This window comes from Nipponia nippon, unplaced genomic scaffold (assembly GCF_047370975.1).
Source record: "Nipponia nippon isolate SJK-2023a ecotype South Korea unplaced genomic scaffold, ASM4737097v1 scaffold_27, whole genome shotgun sequence".
NCBI classification, from domain to species: Eukaryota; Metazoa; Chordata; class Aves; order Pelecaniformes; family Threskiornithidae; genus Nipponia; species Nipponia nippon.
The window spans coordinates 2,244,678-2,259,628 of NW_028262344.1; the positions used below are offsets into that span (position 1 = coordinate 2,244,678).

Consider the following 14,951-nt stretch of genomic DNA (forward strand, 5'->3'; position numbering starts at 1 on the left):
GAATCGTCAAGGCAATTTGTTGATCCCAAAGGTGGTCAACCCCAAAGGTGACACAGCTGGTGGTCTTACTACACCATCTGGAAATCTGTGGCTGCTCAGTAAGAGAGTAAAGCTTCCCCCCTCTCTCCCTACAACCGCCTGATCAATATGACATATTTCCAGGAAACCGTTGTTAAAATTTGTATAACTAATGCCATTTACGAGAAACCCCGTGTAGTCAGCATGTAATAGCAGGTATTTGATATGTGCTGAGAATTTTAGGGTTGTTTTGAGGTCATTCGGTAATCTACAGAGGCCTTGGTCTTTTCAGTCCTGTTTGTTTAGCTAAATATGCAATCATTGTCCTCATCCATTTGATTCTCTTTACATGTACAGGTCTGGTATTACCACGTATTTTCTCCTAGCGTTTTTAAAGTAATTTTTTGCTTCTAGTTTGATACTCTTTGCACGTTGCGTGCTGGAAGACTTTTTGTTACAGATTCATCTATTTAGAGTGCTGGAGAATCTTTTTGCCTTTAAAGATTTATATTCCTTGCATACTGCTTAAAGAAAAAATCTACATGTTAAATAAATGTATGAATGTATGAAAGATTCTTCAAGTTTGTAATCCACTTAATATTTAATAAATGCAATATATCATTTTTATAAATATGTATAACATAGATATAGATAGATTTAGAATACATAAGGGATTACAATAGGATAACACATTCATCTCTGTTGGCATAGAAAAGACCACTAATGTTTTATGAACATATTAATCCTCATCGGTGAAAATAAATGCCCTACTCTCCTGCAACCCATTAACAGTGTGGTTTATGGAAAGTTACTTTTACAAATTTCATTGAACTGTAAGTGAAATGGCTGAAGAGAGGGCACAGCAATGTCAGGCCAGTAATGAAATTCTAGAGGGAAAGCGGTGCTAGTGAAAAGGGCTTTTTCTCTTTTCCGATTTTTTTCTTTTTCTAAAAAGAACCCACTCGAGCTGTATGAATGGGAACGGGTCTCCACGTACCATTCCTTCCTTGGTTGCTCTGCTGAGACTGCTCGCTGATCCCACTGGGACTTGGCAGTATGAAGTGAGCTGATAGTTTCTGGTTGGGGTTAAGAGCAGGTGGAGATGGTGAAAGGTGACTGCTTTCGTTCTCGACCTGTGTAGGTGATGTGATCAGTTGTAGAACTGACACCGGTTTTGTCTTCGTCACTTCAGCGTCTGAAGGTGTAGAGCTGCAGAAGTACTTTGTACTTGGGTTGTTTGATAAAGAGTCAGAGAAGAGTTAAGGCTAGAACTTGTGGATAAAGGTGTGATGCTTTTAAACTTTATTCCGTTTTATATAAATAAATATATGTAACTAAATTGCTTTCTGCCATGTGCCTATGAGTTTTAAGGGAAGTATACAGCGAAAGCTGAGAAGATATTATAAGGGAGGGAAGATGGAATAAATGAGGATTGAGAAAATGGCCTCGCTCATATTAGCATAAAAATCCTTTCCGTGGAAGAAGTCCTGCTCATTAAAGGAATAGGACTTTATATTCTTAAAGAATACCGTCACAGCAAAATTTTGTTGACATCATAGGGTCTTTCTCAAACAGGTTCTGTGTCAGAGGATATTTGGATGATAATGTTGTTGCTGCTGTTTGGTGAAAAGTGGGGGGGGAAAGGGTTTGTCCGGGGAAAGACAAGAAACCAGAATGTTTTAGGGAAGTAGAGCTTTTCTGCTCAGTTACAGTTACGGGACCCCATGTGTGCTCCTTGTCAGCGAGAAGAATAGGTGCTTGAGACCAACACGTTGACTTGCCTTTTAATGGACACATAGCGTGCACATGGTTAGCTGTCATGGTTTTGTGGCCAAGGAGCAGGGAATTATTAAAGCAGGCTCGCTCAGCTGCTTACGACTGTGGCAGGTAGTTCTGTCATTCTCCAGGCAGTCCTGCTCACCACTTGTGAGTCTGTGGGTAGTCTTTTGTACATTGGGCCTTTCTCTTACATGTCTGTTTTATCGCTGTTGAAAAAGCATTTAACCTTTTACAGCTTCGTAGACATAAAGTTATGTAGGAAAGGACTGTTAAAATGAATAGACGAACAGGAATTTGGAAGTATGTATTTTATACTTCACAGTTGTCTTGATTTTTAATCCTATTAAGGCAACTTATTTCCATGATTATATATTGACTTTCACTCTCCTTTCCTGCTAATAAGCTGGAGACAATGTCATCCAAAGCCTTCGAAATAACAGGGGAATAGCGTATGCAGCTTAGCATGGTTTTACTAAGTACTGGAACACAGCTCTTGCGGCATTGGGTTCCTAGTTTCATGGCTTGCTCTTATTCACATAGACCATTTCCAGACTGACTGCTTACCCTTCTGTAAAATGAAATCGATAATATGTGCTTCCCAGATTTGTTGTCAGACTTCCCTGATGCATGCAAAAAAAAAAAGTAATGATCAAAGAAGCTGCAGTGCATTTCAAAGCAAGGCAAAACAGAAAAAAAACAGGTGTATAACTAATAGTTTCAGGTAGTAGCATCCAGCTTAATATCTAGTCCTATGCACACAGAAGAAGAAATGAGATTCTTTAAAATTCAGATAAGCAGGGTTAGTTTGCAGCTAAAGATTCTGAGCACACTGCTTTTGTGTGATAATATTTTAGATTTATTTCCACAACTTATTGCACATTCATTTTTTGGAGTTTTCATTGCGGAAAATTGCCAGGAGGAATGGATTTTGTCTTCCTCAGCTGGCAGAACAATTTTCCACCTGTCGCCCAAATATTTGATGAGAGGGATTATAGTACAGCTGCTGGAAGTTTATACTTTATATCCATAGGAAGCAAGAGGGTCTGATGAAACTAATAGACTGATATCAAAAGTTGGCTTGCTGAGATGTATATACAACGCTTGTGACTTTCAACATGTGCTGAAAATTTAGGAGACCCTGTATGCTAAGATGCGAAATACAGAAATGATCGTGGTTGTATAGTATGTTTTTAAGCAATCCTTGGCTTCCCACCAGCGCTCCCTTTTGACGTGCCTGACGTAGTTACTGAGGCACGTGGGTCTTCACTTTCACAGTCAAGTTTTTCAAGCGCTGGTAGGTCTCAGACCCGATCACTGCCGGAGATTTCATCAGCACAGCAAGAGGAGTTAGAAGGGGTCCATTCATTGTAGCTTTTATTTCAACTTCTCCACAAGATGGCATCCGATGGGATGTCAGTTTTTAAGAGAGTATCTTAAAAATGTAAGTGGCAGCTACCTCAGATGTGTAACTTAAAAGCAGGAGAAGTACTCCCTCCTTGGAGGGTAGATGAATATCCAGTTAAAAAAAAGCTGTATTATTGGGTTGCAAAGGCGTTTACAATTCTCTCTGCTTTGCAGAATGCTCTGAAACTGGTAACTTTTGTGTTATTAGTCTTCCGTACTCCTGGGTATGAAAACATCATCGAAAAGAGAGTTTTTCCTCACAAGACTTTTTGGTAGGTGCTTAACGCTTAAGCCATGATTTGTGCTATAAAGGTCAGTCCATTCTGGAAACGGAGTAGAAATAATTTAGCTGTAATATGATTTTACCAGCTTAGAATCTTCACTGTGATATTAGCCTTTTTTATTTATTTATTTATTTATTTATTTATTTATTTATTTATTTATTAGCCTAACTCAGCCTCTGAGTTTGAATTTCTTTGATTTTTAGGTTATCTTATTTGTGTTTCACAACCCTGAAAACTACAGTTATAATACACACACCCAGAGAGAACCAGTGCAAATATACGTTATTTTGATGTCTGCTACTTTCAAAGGTATTTTTTATTCAAAAGCAAGTTCAATTGCTTGACAGTTCTCTGGTTGTCTCTGCCTTGGTGTCACAGTAAGCCCAGAATACTCTTAGTTTGGGCGTATCTCAGGTATAACTGGTAATTATTTTTGTGTTTGGTTCATTAAGCTTTATTCTTTAGCAAAGCCCTGGTGGGCAGTCGTCATGTTGCAATGGGAAGTTTCCTTGAGTGCGTTGTCTTATGCTGAAATGTTAGGCTGAGACGTTTGTCCGAATTCTTCGGTAGTCCTCTGGGAGGTTTCCCTTCGCGTGCAATGCGCGCCTGCTCAGCCACGCCCTGTGCCAAGTTAGAGAGGAGTAGGTAGGTGGAAGATGCTTTTACAGAAATCTCATTGACTTCTGCTGGCTTTGGACTGTTTCCTATAGAGGAAATCGTAAATGTAGACGTGTGTTGGCGCTGACGTTGTTGCATTACTGTTGTATCATGGTCTCTACAGACTTGCACTGACGTTGTTTTGTTTTGTTTTGTTTTCAGATCAGAAAGTCGTTGTGGTGCAAACATCAGTGACATCTTTATGTTTTTCCACTTTGATATTTTATTATTATCTTGTACTCATGCGATACTGTCTTGGCAACCTAATTATAATTTCAGGCCCTACTGAAATGAGAAGTGAACAAACATCTCGGGGGAGAAAGAAAAATGACCCTGAATATGTATATTTACAATATATGTACATGCTTCAGTTGCAATTACCTGTTCCATATGCCTGAAGGTGTTTCAGCTATCTTATAACCTTTGGTTAGGCACAGAAGTCGCATTAAGAAGGGTTCTTAATTCCACGCCTTTCACATGGAGTGAAGTTTCCTTCTAACATTGTCCAGTTTCTTATAACATGGTTCATTTCCCCAAATAATTCGTAGTAACACAAATGTAAGCAAACACTGCTACGCTTAATAAGATCATACCAACAGTAAAATACAATGCGAAAGATTCCCCCAAATCAATTATTGATCGAATTAAATCCAGATTTTATTAATCCCTTAAACCTTAAATGGAAATTTTACAGGTATTGTGGGAAAATTTGTAATGGGAAAAGGTTTACCCAAATTGTAGTTCTTACCTGTGAATGCATAGTGTACTTACAGGTGTATAAGCACATTTTCTTTCTGAAAACGTTCTTCCCGAGCTGCTTTTAATATATTCATTTACTGAACTAAATATTCATCATTTAAGCAAATCATTGTAATGTGAAATCTGGTGGAAAGTAACATGGGATATTGAATGTGTCTGAACATAAGCAGTACTGCTTTCCTTACTCATCGTTTTGCTGTAGCGTATTCATACCGTATCTTGTTCTGCTTTTGTTTTGTTTAGTGGAAACTGCTAACTGGTAATGGTGTGGATTTTTCCTAATCCCCAGACAAGTGAATGAAATATCTGCTTTGCCTGTACTAGTCTTAGGAAGTTTTTCTTGAATTTGCTGAAATTATGTGTTTTTGGAGAAGAGGACCAACAGCTTGCCTGGTAGCTTTCCATTTGTGTGCAATTATGCGTCAGGTTACGTGGATAAAACGGCTTATATTGAAAGAAGCATGGAATCTGTACAACAAATGTAGTATCAGCCTAGTAGCGGTCATGGTACATGGATGATATATATAGAAATCTGTGCATTGCCACAGGTGCTGGAGGTGCATGCAGACATATTCATTAATAACACTAGATCTGGCATTGTGCTGTACAGTAGCCAGAAGAAACCAGGAATTCAGTTAAAAACATTTAAAAAAAAAAAAGTAAAGCATTTCTCGAAGTTCACAAATTATATCTTTGGGGAATATACTGAAGTAGAAAAAGCAGGAAACCCTGAGGACACAGCGACTCTGAGATGGCAGAGTCTGGAACAGAACACCAGTTAGCGCCACTTTGCTTGTCCACAAACCTGTACCGTACTGATACAGATTTGGCAGGCAAATGACCGTGGCTGTGCAGTAGGTGCTCTATGGCAGTCATACCAATGAAGCGGTTCTGTATCAGTTACCGGGAGTGCTGAATAAGTAATAATTGGATTCCCCTTCAATGTATAGAGTTTAAAGAAAAATTATGCAGTGAAGCTCATCAGCATGCATGTTTTATTACTGGCCATTCTCACTGTTCGTGTATTGTCAATCTTTGCTAAATACCATGTCCCTATAGGCGTTAGTAAATCCGTGTACTAGAGGAAATAACAAAGGCATTAAAGGATTTCGTGTGGGCAACATCATCTCATATTTGCATCGGTGTCTGAGTGACTTGCAAAAAAGCCACATTGTTGCATATGGGACAGGGTCATCTGATTAAAAGAACATAGACAAATCTCACTAAGTTGCTTTTCTGGCTGAATAATGACGCAAATTTCATTATGAAAACCATTCCATGCACAAGGAAGTTATGTATTCTGTAATACAAATTTTTTCATCTTTGACTTTCTGTAAAAATGAGCGTACGCATAGAAGACAGTTGGCATTATTTAGTTTTGTAGAAAACAATGACTGCAGGTGGTTCAAAGCTCAACAGGAATCGGCAGCATCAGATAGATGGAAAGGGAAGAAAGCGAGTGTCTAGAACTCTGGTCATGACCACTTGTCTTTCAACTGGTGAACAGACCTGTCCAAAAAGAGTGGTTGGGGTGTTTACATCTGGGAAAAGGCATTTTTGCCTCCAGGGGAGTAAGGCTTGCAGTGCAGAAAATATCCAAAAGCCTAATAAAGAAACCAAATGCTAATGCCAAGATTTATAAATTCAGGGGGCTTGGAAAAAGGAAGCAAAGGAGGAGGAACTTTTGAGCAAGACAAGAAAGTTAGAGGGAATGCTTTTATATCAGAATGGCTCTTGTCTTCCTGCGGGCACAGCTGATAAAGGAAGGAAATAGTCTCAAAGGCAGTCACAGAAATTAGAAAAAAAAACTAAACCAAAAAAAAAAAAATCCCACAAGCAGAAAGGGAAAGCAGGGATCCTCCGATCTTAGGAATGCTTCATTAGACTGGGAGGAAACTAAGGTAGGAAAATAAGCGTGTTTGTTACTTTGTCTAGTGCTTTGTTTGTCTTGTAACACCAAAACTGAAAAGGGACCGTGTGTAGAAACTTATGAGAAGTCTTTGTATCTGTGCTTTCCTTTTTGCGGGGGGGGGGGGGGGGGAAGAGGGAGAGATAAAGGGAATAGCGAATACTTCAGTTTATACTGCATTTTATAATCTGAGAGGTGGTGATAATAATGGAATCTTCCATGGTGCGTAGCGTTAGAGGATGTAGCTTCCTTATGAGGACGATTCTTACAAAGGATTATTCATGTTTATTCCCAGGAAGTTACTTGGCTTGTTTGGGACACTTTTTGTAATACAGACAGTAATGCTCCTTACTTATTTTAAATAACTCTTAATTGGGGGGGGGGGGGGGGGGAGTTTACAACTCATGATTTTTTCATTGTTTTAAAAATCTCACTTTAATATCTAAATTATACCCTGATCAGTTTTGAAATACTGAAGGATTCATGTCTGCTGCTATCAAGATTTTCTAATGTGATCTGATAACTAACAGCAGTGTATTTATTTCATAGAAGAATTTAGTGTTTGTTCTAAACTTTCTTTTTTCTCCTTTCTTTTTTATTTCTGTTATTGTCATAAAAAGATTTAAAGTCCCTGTTGGACCAGTGTGCAGAACATAAAACACAAAGCACTTCCTGAAAGGTAATTTTCCAGGAATGAAAAATCCAAGAATAGTGTTTGATAGTTTGGTCTTCTGTCATTCACTGTTGCATTAGAACAGCCATTTTTCTATAACTGTGAATGGCCTGAATCTTGAAAACTGACAGTTATAAATGAAAAACCTTAATAATTTGAAATCAAAACCCTTACAAAGTTCCAGTAGGCTTTCAGATGAATTTGAATACAAGTTAGGGTACAAAAAAGATGATGCACAAAAGAAAGCTGCGTTAAGTTAAGAAATCCAAGTATTAAGTGCACTTTAGGAGAGGCTTTGCTTTTGTCAGCAGCCACTGTAGTTATCTTAGTAAAATATTATTTATCCTGAGATGCACGTATATTTATATAACATCAGTAATAACCTTCTAAATAATATTTTTTAGGACTTGACCCTGGGATTTGTTCTACCTGATTAAGAAAGGGCAGTATCTGGTTCTTAGAATGTCAGAACACCAGTCCGGGCATTATCTTCCTACAGTTTATCTAATTAGCACTGATGTGATTAAGGTCTGTGACATCTCCTGTTCTTTAGATATTTAATTGTGTGTGTGTATAGATATACTCATAGGGAGGTAAAAATGGTGTTTTATATTCGGGAATGCTCGGATTCTGTAGCGTACTTCCAAGAAACATACTTTTGAAACAACGAATTGCATTCAGTTCAAGCGATGAGTGAGGGAGGTGAGTTGCGTGATATGGATTTGGCTGGCTCGGTACATTTTCCTGTTTCAGCTAAGTACTTCTAGATTGTTTTTAGAGAGAGTTGAAATGCCTCATAATAATTTGTCTAATCTTGCTTTGCTATTGATTGCAGTAGCCAAATTGCTTAGGACTTGAACATGAAATAACGTTTTGGGCCAAATACTCCTTTCTTTATTCTCTTTGTTCACATAATTTTGCCCTTCCCTGAAGCTTGTACAAGTCTCTTACGTGACCTCTGATTCATGTAGCAGCAAGATAAGCAGTGAGCTGGACAATGCAACTTGAAAGCAAGAGACCAGTTGTTGCTGTGGTCTTGAGGAAACGGCCCATCAACTTGAAAAAGCGATAGTACAGAGCGATACCAGTGCGACAGAAGTTGCCCTCTAACAGTTGCAAAAATACAGGGAGAAGGATGTAGCAAATTCGAATTTTATTGATACTACAGTGCGGTTGAAAGAACTTCAGTGTACTGGAAGGAGTTCTTTTGGGTTTACTGCAACATGCCAACTAGTGGAATCAGAGCAGTATCTCCTAGAACAAGAAAAATTAAGTTTTTCAGCTCTGTCATGCCTGCGTGCAGGTATGGAGTCTGTTGATCTGGTAGGTAATACCAGAGGAGAACGTATATCTTTCCAGTGTTTGTTACTGAAGAAATTTAAGGTAATCACAGAGCAGCACTGGTTCAGAGGGCTGTCAAGGAATGCACGAGTATCTCATGGTGGACAGCTTGTACAAGTGCTGATTTTTTTTTTCTACTAGTTGGTGTACTATGGTCTTTAAACAGGAACGCGTCAGAGATCAGACTTAATGTTGATTGTTTTTAAATGCATTTATTTGCTGTATAGGTGTTTGGGAAGGTAGTGTGTGAAACATAAACGTATCTATATTAAAGCAAAGTCTTCTAGTTTCTTCTGTGGTTTTAAGATTTGTAAAGCGTTTTGAAGACCCTCGCTGACAGAAGTTCTGTACGAGTCTATCCTTTCTTTAGCATGATAAACTTCACTTATACGGATTGGTAGGAACATATAGCTTTGAGATAAGAGCTGGAAAGACTCCAAGGCTAGAAAGGAGTCCTTGCTAGCAAAAAAAGTAAGAAAAAAAAAAGTAAGAGTAAAGGAAAGGGTGGCCTTTGAAAGTGAAGGAAAAAAGGACCTCATTTGTTAATCTAACTTCACTCTTGGCATCAGTAGATTGTTAAAAATGGACGGGAGTATGCGGTCTCAATTCACTGATAAATTTCCTGTTGTAGCTGTGGTTAAGTAAAGCAGCCCTTGTTCAGGGTGTGATCGTACCTGGTCCGGTCCCAGGGAGCTGTGGACACCGCAACGTGTCTGATCACCAAACATCATTTTTAGCGTGCATGGCATGAAATGTCATCTTAATTAGGATTAGGGTGCGACATTTAAATGCAGAAGGGTATTGATTTTAATGTATCTGAAATACTACTGTGTGACTCTTCTGTTTAAGCATGATAAAGGGACCAGTAAAGTAAGTCTTGTGTGTCATAAATCACACTAAATATTTATGATGCAAAACTTCCAGATATCACAACACGTTAAATGGGTGTCATTGCTGTCCCTGTCTGATTGGGTAGCCATATGGAGAAAAGTAATATCTCCATAAACAAAAAGCAAAGAATGCAAATCCTTTGTGAGTTTTCTTAGAGGCACAGAGTTGCCTTCCAGCCTAAACTCACACAGGACAGGGTAATGAGTTGCTTTGCTTACCTCGTGTACTCAGTGAAGTAAATTCTTGCCAGATGCTGATTTCATCTGGATTATAAAATGGCGTACAACAGTGAATTCAAGCAATTACATTTGTACAGCATGCAAAAATGTAGTAATATCGATCTGTGAATCTGTTGGGGATAGGATATAGAAAATAATTCCTCCTTTTGTGTACTGTCATCTTTGGTAGTTTGATGTTCAAGGGCACTTAATGTAGTGCCAGTTACATTTAAGTGAAAAGATGCACCTTGGCTTACCTCTTTATGTTAAATGTTTTCTTTTGGAGTGAGCCGCTTGCACAGCCCAAAACCACTCTGCTGGTGACAGCATAAACTATTTTGTGCTTCCCTCAGTTTATCTGTTGGTGAGGTGAGCTGGACAAAAGCATGGCAATCCCATAGGAGGTGTAGAATCTGTTGTTTTCAGGTGCTTATCAGTAACACTTAACAGGAATGTAAAGCCCCATAGCATTAAGCCGGGATGCCACTTGCGAGGAGAATTGTGCCCTTAATTCAGTGGGGCTGGGATTTCATCCTGTGTGTCTTGCCCTAAGTAGTAAATTTAGTGGAATAACGATGGGTCATTCTAAGTTCTCTGGCTGAATGATCCTTATGAAATTGTTCCTCAACACAAGCGTGTTGCTGCCTTGTGAAGCACTCAGAGCATTGATGGGAGCATGGGATTTCCAAGCCTCTCCAAAATCTTAGAATGACATTTTTGTTATTTCCTATAAAGCATGGATTTAATAAAGCCTGCAGGGACGCAGTATTACTGAAGACAGACAAGATGGAAATTGGCATAAACGTTCAGTAGTAAAATGCTAAAAATTATGACAATATTTTATAAAGTACACTGTGAATGTGGTTTAAAACATTGAACTAATTTGAAAATCATAACGATCTCACAGCACAAACACAGTGTATATTTGCACACACAGATATACTGAGTGCTAAGTGAGAGATACCTCTTTTAAATAGAAATAAAGACAAAGTATGTTCTCATTATTCTGTAATCCTCTAGACCTGTGAAGGTTTTTAGACTTATTTCCTATCATCATAACTTACCTTTCATCTAAATTTCATTGGTTTTGGTTAAATCACATACATATCGCCCTCGGCTGTTCCTCTTTCTCTGATCCTGTGTTCCCTTCATCTGCATATAGACTATGTCCTCCTGTTATCATTTGGCTATGCCGTATGTATTCAGTACTTTCTAATCTTCCTTCATAAGCTGATCCCTTCTGACTTCTTTTTGTTGCTGTTGTCTGAATTTGCTCACAAACCTGGCAAACTACTGAAATAAACCCCAGCGTTGCTAAAAATCAATGTGAATTTCCCAGTTTTGACAGCAGCAACTTGGATTTAACTCCGTTAGAAGAGTAAAAGAAAAGCTTGTACTCCAGTGCTTCTATGTTCATGTCTAAGCACAGGAATTCAGAAAATGAGACACCTAGGCTTTTTTCTTTTTTTTCCTGAACGAATGCCCTTGGATCCTACTGTCTGTGATATAAGCTGAGAAAGCTCACTATCTTGTAGTTTCTGGCCCTACAGAAGCCACTTTTCCATTTTTCTATCACCTTAAAGGGGCTGTAGTAAATGGGAACAGTGTAAAAGCATATTGAAAATTTCCTGTAAGTGGGTATGAAATCACAGTTTGCTTATTCCGCTGTTGGAGTGCTACAGTAATGCTGTTCATATCAGTATATTTCTCTGTGGTTAACACTCTGATCCCTGTTAAATCTGCAGCCACTGTCTAAAGGAAATGAAATTCAGTGAAAGAAAGGAAGATTTGGTAGTTAGGGGATTGGACTGTCACTCAAGAGAATAAGTTTACTTTCTACTTCTTCCACGGACTTTCTGTATGACCTTAGGTGACTCATTTAATCTTTCTGTGCCTCAGTTCCCCATCTATAAAATTGGCAATAGTGATCATGCCGTTTTCTGATGAGTCTGATGCTTCTTTTCTGTCAATTTTCTTGACAGTTCTTACACTTAAATTTTTTGATATTTTTTTGTACGTAAGTGTGTGTCAAATTCCTTGCAAAGCACAATCTTGACAGCTATTGAGTTCTACAGGTGTTTCTCTAATAAAATTAGTTTTTAATAAAATCCAAAATGGTATTTAATCAATTAAATGAGATGACACAGAGGGTGCAACAACATGAAAAATGTGTATTTTCCTTTCCTTCCCTTTCAGGAAATGATAACAGTGAAGCCCTTCCAGAGTCTATCCCATCTGCTCCTGGAACACTGCCTCATTTTATGGAGGAACCAGATGATGCCTACATTATAAAAAGCAACCCCATTGTCTTACGCTGTAAAGCTATGCCAGCTATGCAGATCTTCTTCAAGTGCAACGGTGAATGGGTCCATCAAAATGAGCACGTGTCTGAGGAAAGCATGGATGAGACTACAGGTAAGGGCTAACGTGTCCTTCGGGAGATACATCTGAATGCAGTGTCTTATCAACAATATACAAAACAGAGCAAAGAACAGATCCCATTCAGAGACACACACAGAGGAGAGTCGCGTGACTTAGCAGGTAGTTGCAGGCTTGCACTGAGCTGACAGAGGGAACCGGCTCTAATTCAAAACTCACACGGCGATGTCCGCTCTGCCCTGAGCACAGCCAATAAGCCACAGCAGGAGGGCACAGTGTATCAGCCTAAGCTTATTTCTGGGCCACTGCGACAACATGTTTTGGTTGGCTTGGTGTGTCGGTAAAGCCAGCTCGTGTTGGCTTGTGATGTACCGTGTAAACACAGCTTTGCAGGGCTGGGAGAAGCGGTTTCCCAAAATGCAAAAGGGGAAGCAGTGGATGGAAGAGGGGAAGAAAAGGACAGAGCTGAAAGGCAGAGAAGGGGAATACAGATCCTGGCAGAAGGGGCATAGCACGACTGGGGAAAACAAAGGGAATTAAAATGACCGTAGATGTAGGAGGCATTACAGAGAGAAGGTAACAAACTGGATATCCACCACCAACTTTTCCAAGTGGAGACATAGGGCCTGATCTAACAGGCTAGATCTAGATCTAACACTAACCATAGACAGTGAGCTTTCTGAAAGAAAGTAACAGTTTTGGAGGGAACAGTAGTTCTGTGTATTTCAGTGGCGTAATTTGTAGTGGGAACATATGCTTTTATGAAATTCCTGTCGGGATGAACCCTGAAAAACTGCCAATGTGGTGGTTGCACTTTGCCTTCACCCCCAAGCAGTGGTAGGTATTTGGTAGGTAATAAAGTTAAGTGGGAGAAATCCATTGTGTAAAAGTGTGTATCTGAAAGAAGAGAATGAGAAGGGAGAAAGTTGAAAATGATCAACAGATTTTATCGTGCTCCCAGCACACCCTATATCTTTTCTCATTTAGAAGCATCTTGATAAGTATTGCAAACCAATTTAATGCCGCACCGTCTTGTAATTTCACAATTCTGTTTTGTTATTGCTTTCCTCCTCTTTTTAAATTCCAAGATTGCTAGGCAACTCCATGTCTTGGAAATAGCAGTGTATGCATAACACCCTCTCTATCAATACAAGAAATTCCTTTTTAGAGGAAAATATGCCATTTAAAAAGAAGATGCATCTCCTAACTTGGTGTTTGGCATTCTTTTTAAGTGACACATTCTGAAGAAATTTCATACTAAAGACTTTGTAAATGCTAATCTGGATGAATTTTAATTTTTGCAGTTACCTTTTTTAATAGGCATAACCTTTACTTCTAAAGGCATTGCTGAATCAATATAGAAGAAATGTCGTCCCTAAATGTTTTTCTTCCATATGGTTAATGAAAATCTGTCTTGTGAATACTGCAATTATGTTTTCTAAGCCTTGGATTAATAACAGAATAAAAAAAGATAAAGTAACATTAGGTGGGTTTTTTTAAATAACACCGGTAACATTGAGGTTTGAGACATGGAGGATCTGGAATATAAATGTTGCAGGTTTGAATTCAGCCCAGGGATGGAGCTAACCCTAAGACTACTGTTCTCTAAACACAAGTGTGGTCCAGACAGTTCAGTGTGTCTGTGTGTTCCAAAAACTACCATGGACTTTAGGACACAAAAATGCAAGTAAAGGCTACATACAGTGTAATGTTGAAGGATAGGCACGGATATTCTCTCACCATGACCTATCCATAAATTATTTTGGATCTCTCCTTCAGTAAACAGGAGACTATTGGGGTTTTTTTTAGAATTAATGTGCATACTGGCAGTGCCCTCATTTCTGGAGTCAAATCTGGGGCATAAACATGTCTGTTACCAAGCATGCACAGTGTTCTGTGTACTGCGTGGGCTCCATCTGTGAAAAACTGCACTAGAATTCATGCCAGGAATGGTGCCTCCGGTTAAAGGGTGCGATTCTGGTGTGCTCACTAAAGGGAGGTTACACTACATGAAAACAGGTCTGTCCTTTTCCATCCTTCCGCTATTTGTTATGGGATTAAAATTCTGAGAGGATGTATAGAAAAGTGGTGAAAAATAGCAACAAAATACCCAAACAAGAGGAAATTTAATGCTGAATACAAGAAATGTATCTTAGCATTCTATAAATCCCTGCCAGCGAGCTCTTAGCCAGGCATATGCAAGAAGGACTTGGCAATGGCACTTGACGGCGCACCGGTCTGGTGGATCTTACCTACAGCACTGGATTGTGTATGTATAAAAGGAGAGGAAGGACAGCTGTTGGTAGACAATGGGTATATTTTGTCATTGTGATGAACATGGCATCCAGTTTCACATGATTTTGGTTTTGTAGGGCAGAAATAAAAATCTTGGAGTAACACAGGAGTCGCTGTTAATTTGAAGAGGAGGAGCAGCAGGAGAGGAAGGATTTTTGTAGTTTTGTAAGCTTTGTAGTTAGGGGCTGCGACACGTGCTGGCTGCCTGAGAAGGAAGGGGCTCCTGGTGGGCTTGAAGAGTTTGCACTGAAGTCTTTCCTGTTGTGGGTTTGCTGCTGTTTGTGCAGAAAATCAGTGCAGGCAAGCCAACACATGCTGCAACTGCAGTGGATACCGATTCCCAT

The 14,951-nt window shown here is 39.1% G+C and overlaps 1 protein-coding gene across 1 annotated transcript in view; it reads left to right on the forward strand.

Moving 5' to 3' along the window:
• Positions 1–14,951, forward strand: part of UNC5D (unc-5 netrin receptor D) — a 175,511-nt gene that overhangs the window by 69,191 nt on the left and 91,369 nt on the right. The window contains exon 2 of the mRNA XM_087762975.1: positions 12,130–12,348. Coding sequence (XP_087619101.1) covers positions 12,130–12,348 — 219 coding nt within the window. The remainder of the gene's footprint in view (positions 1–12,129; positions 12,349–14,951) is intronic.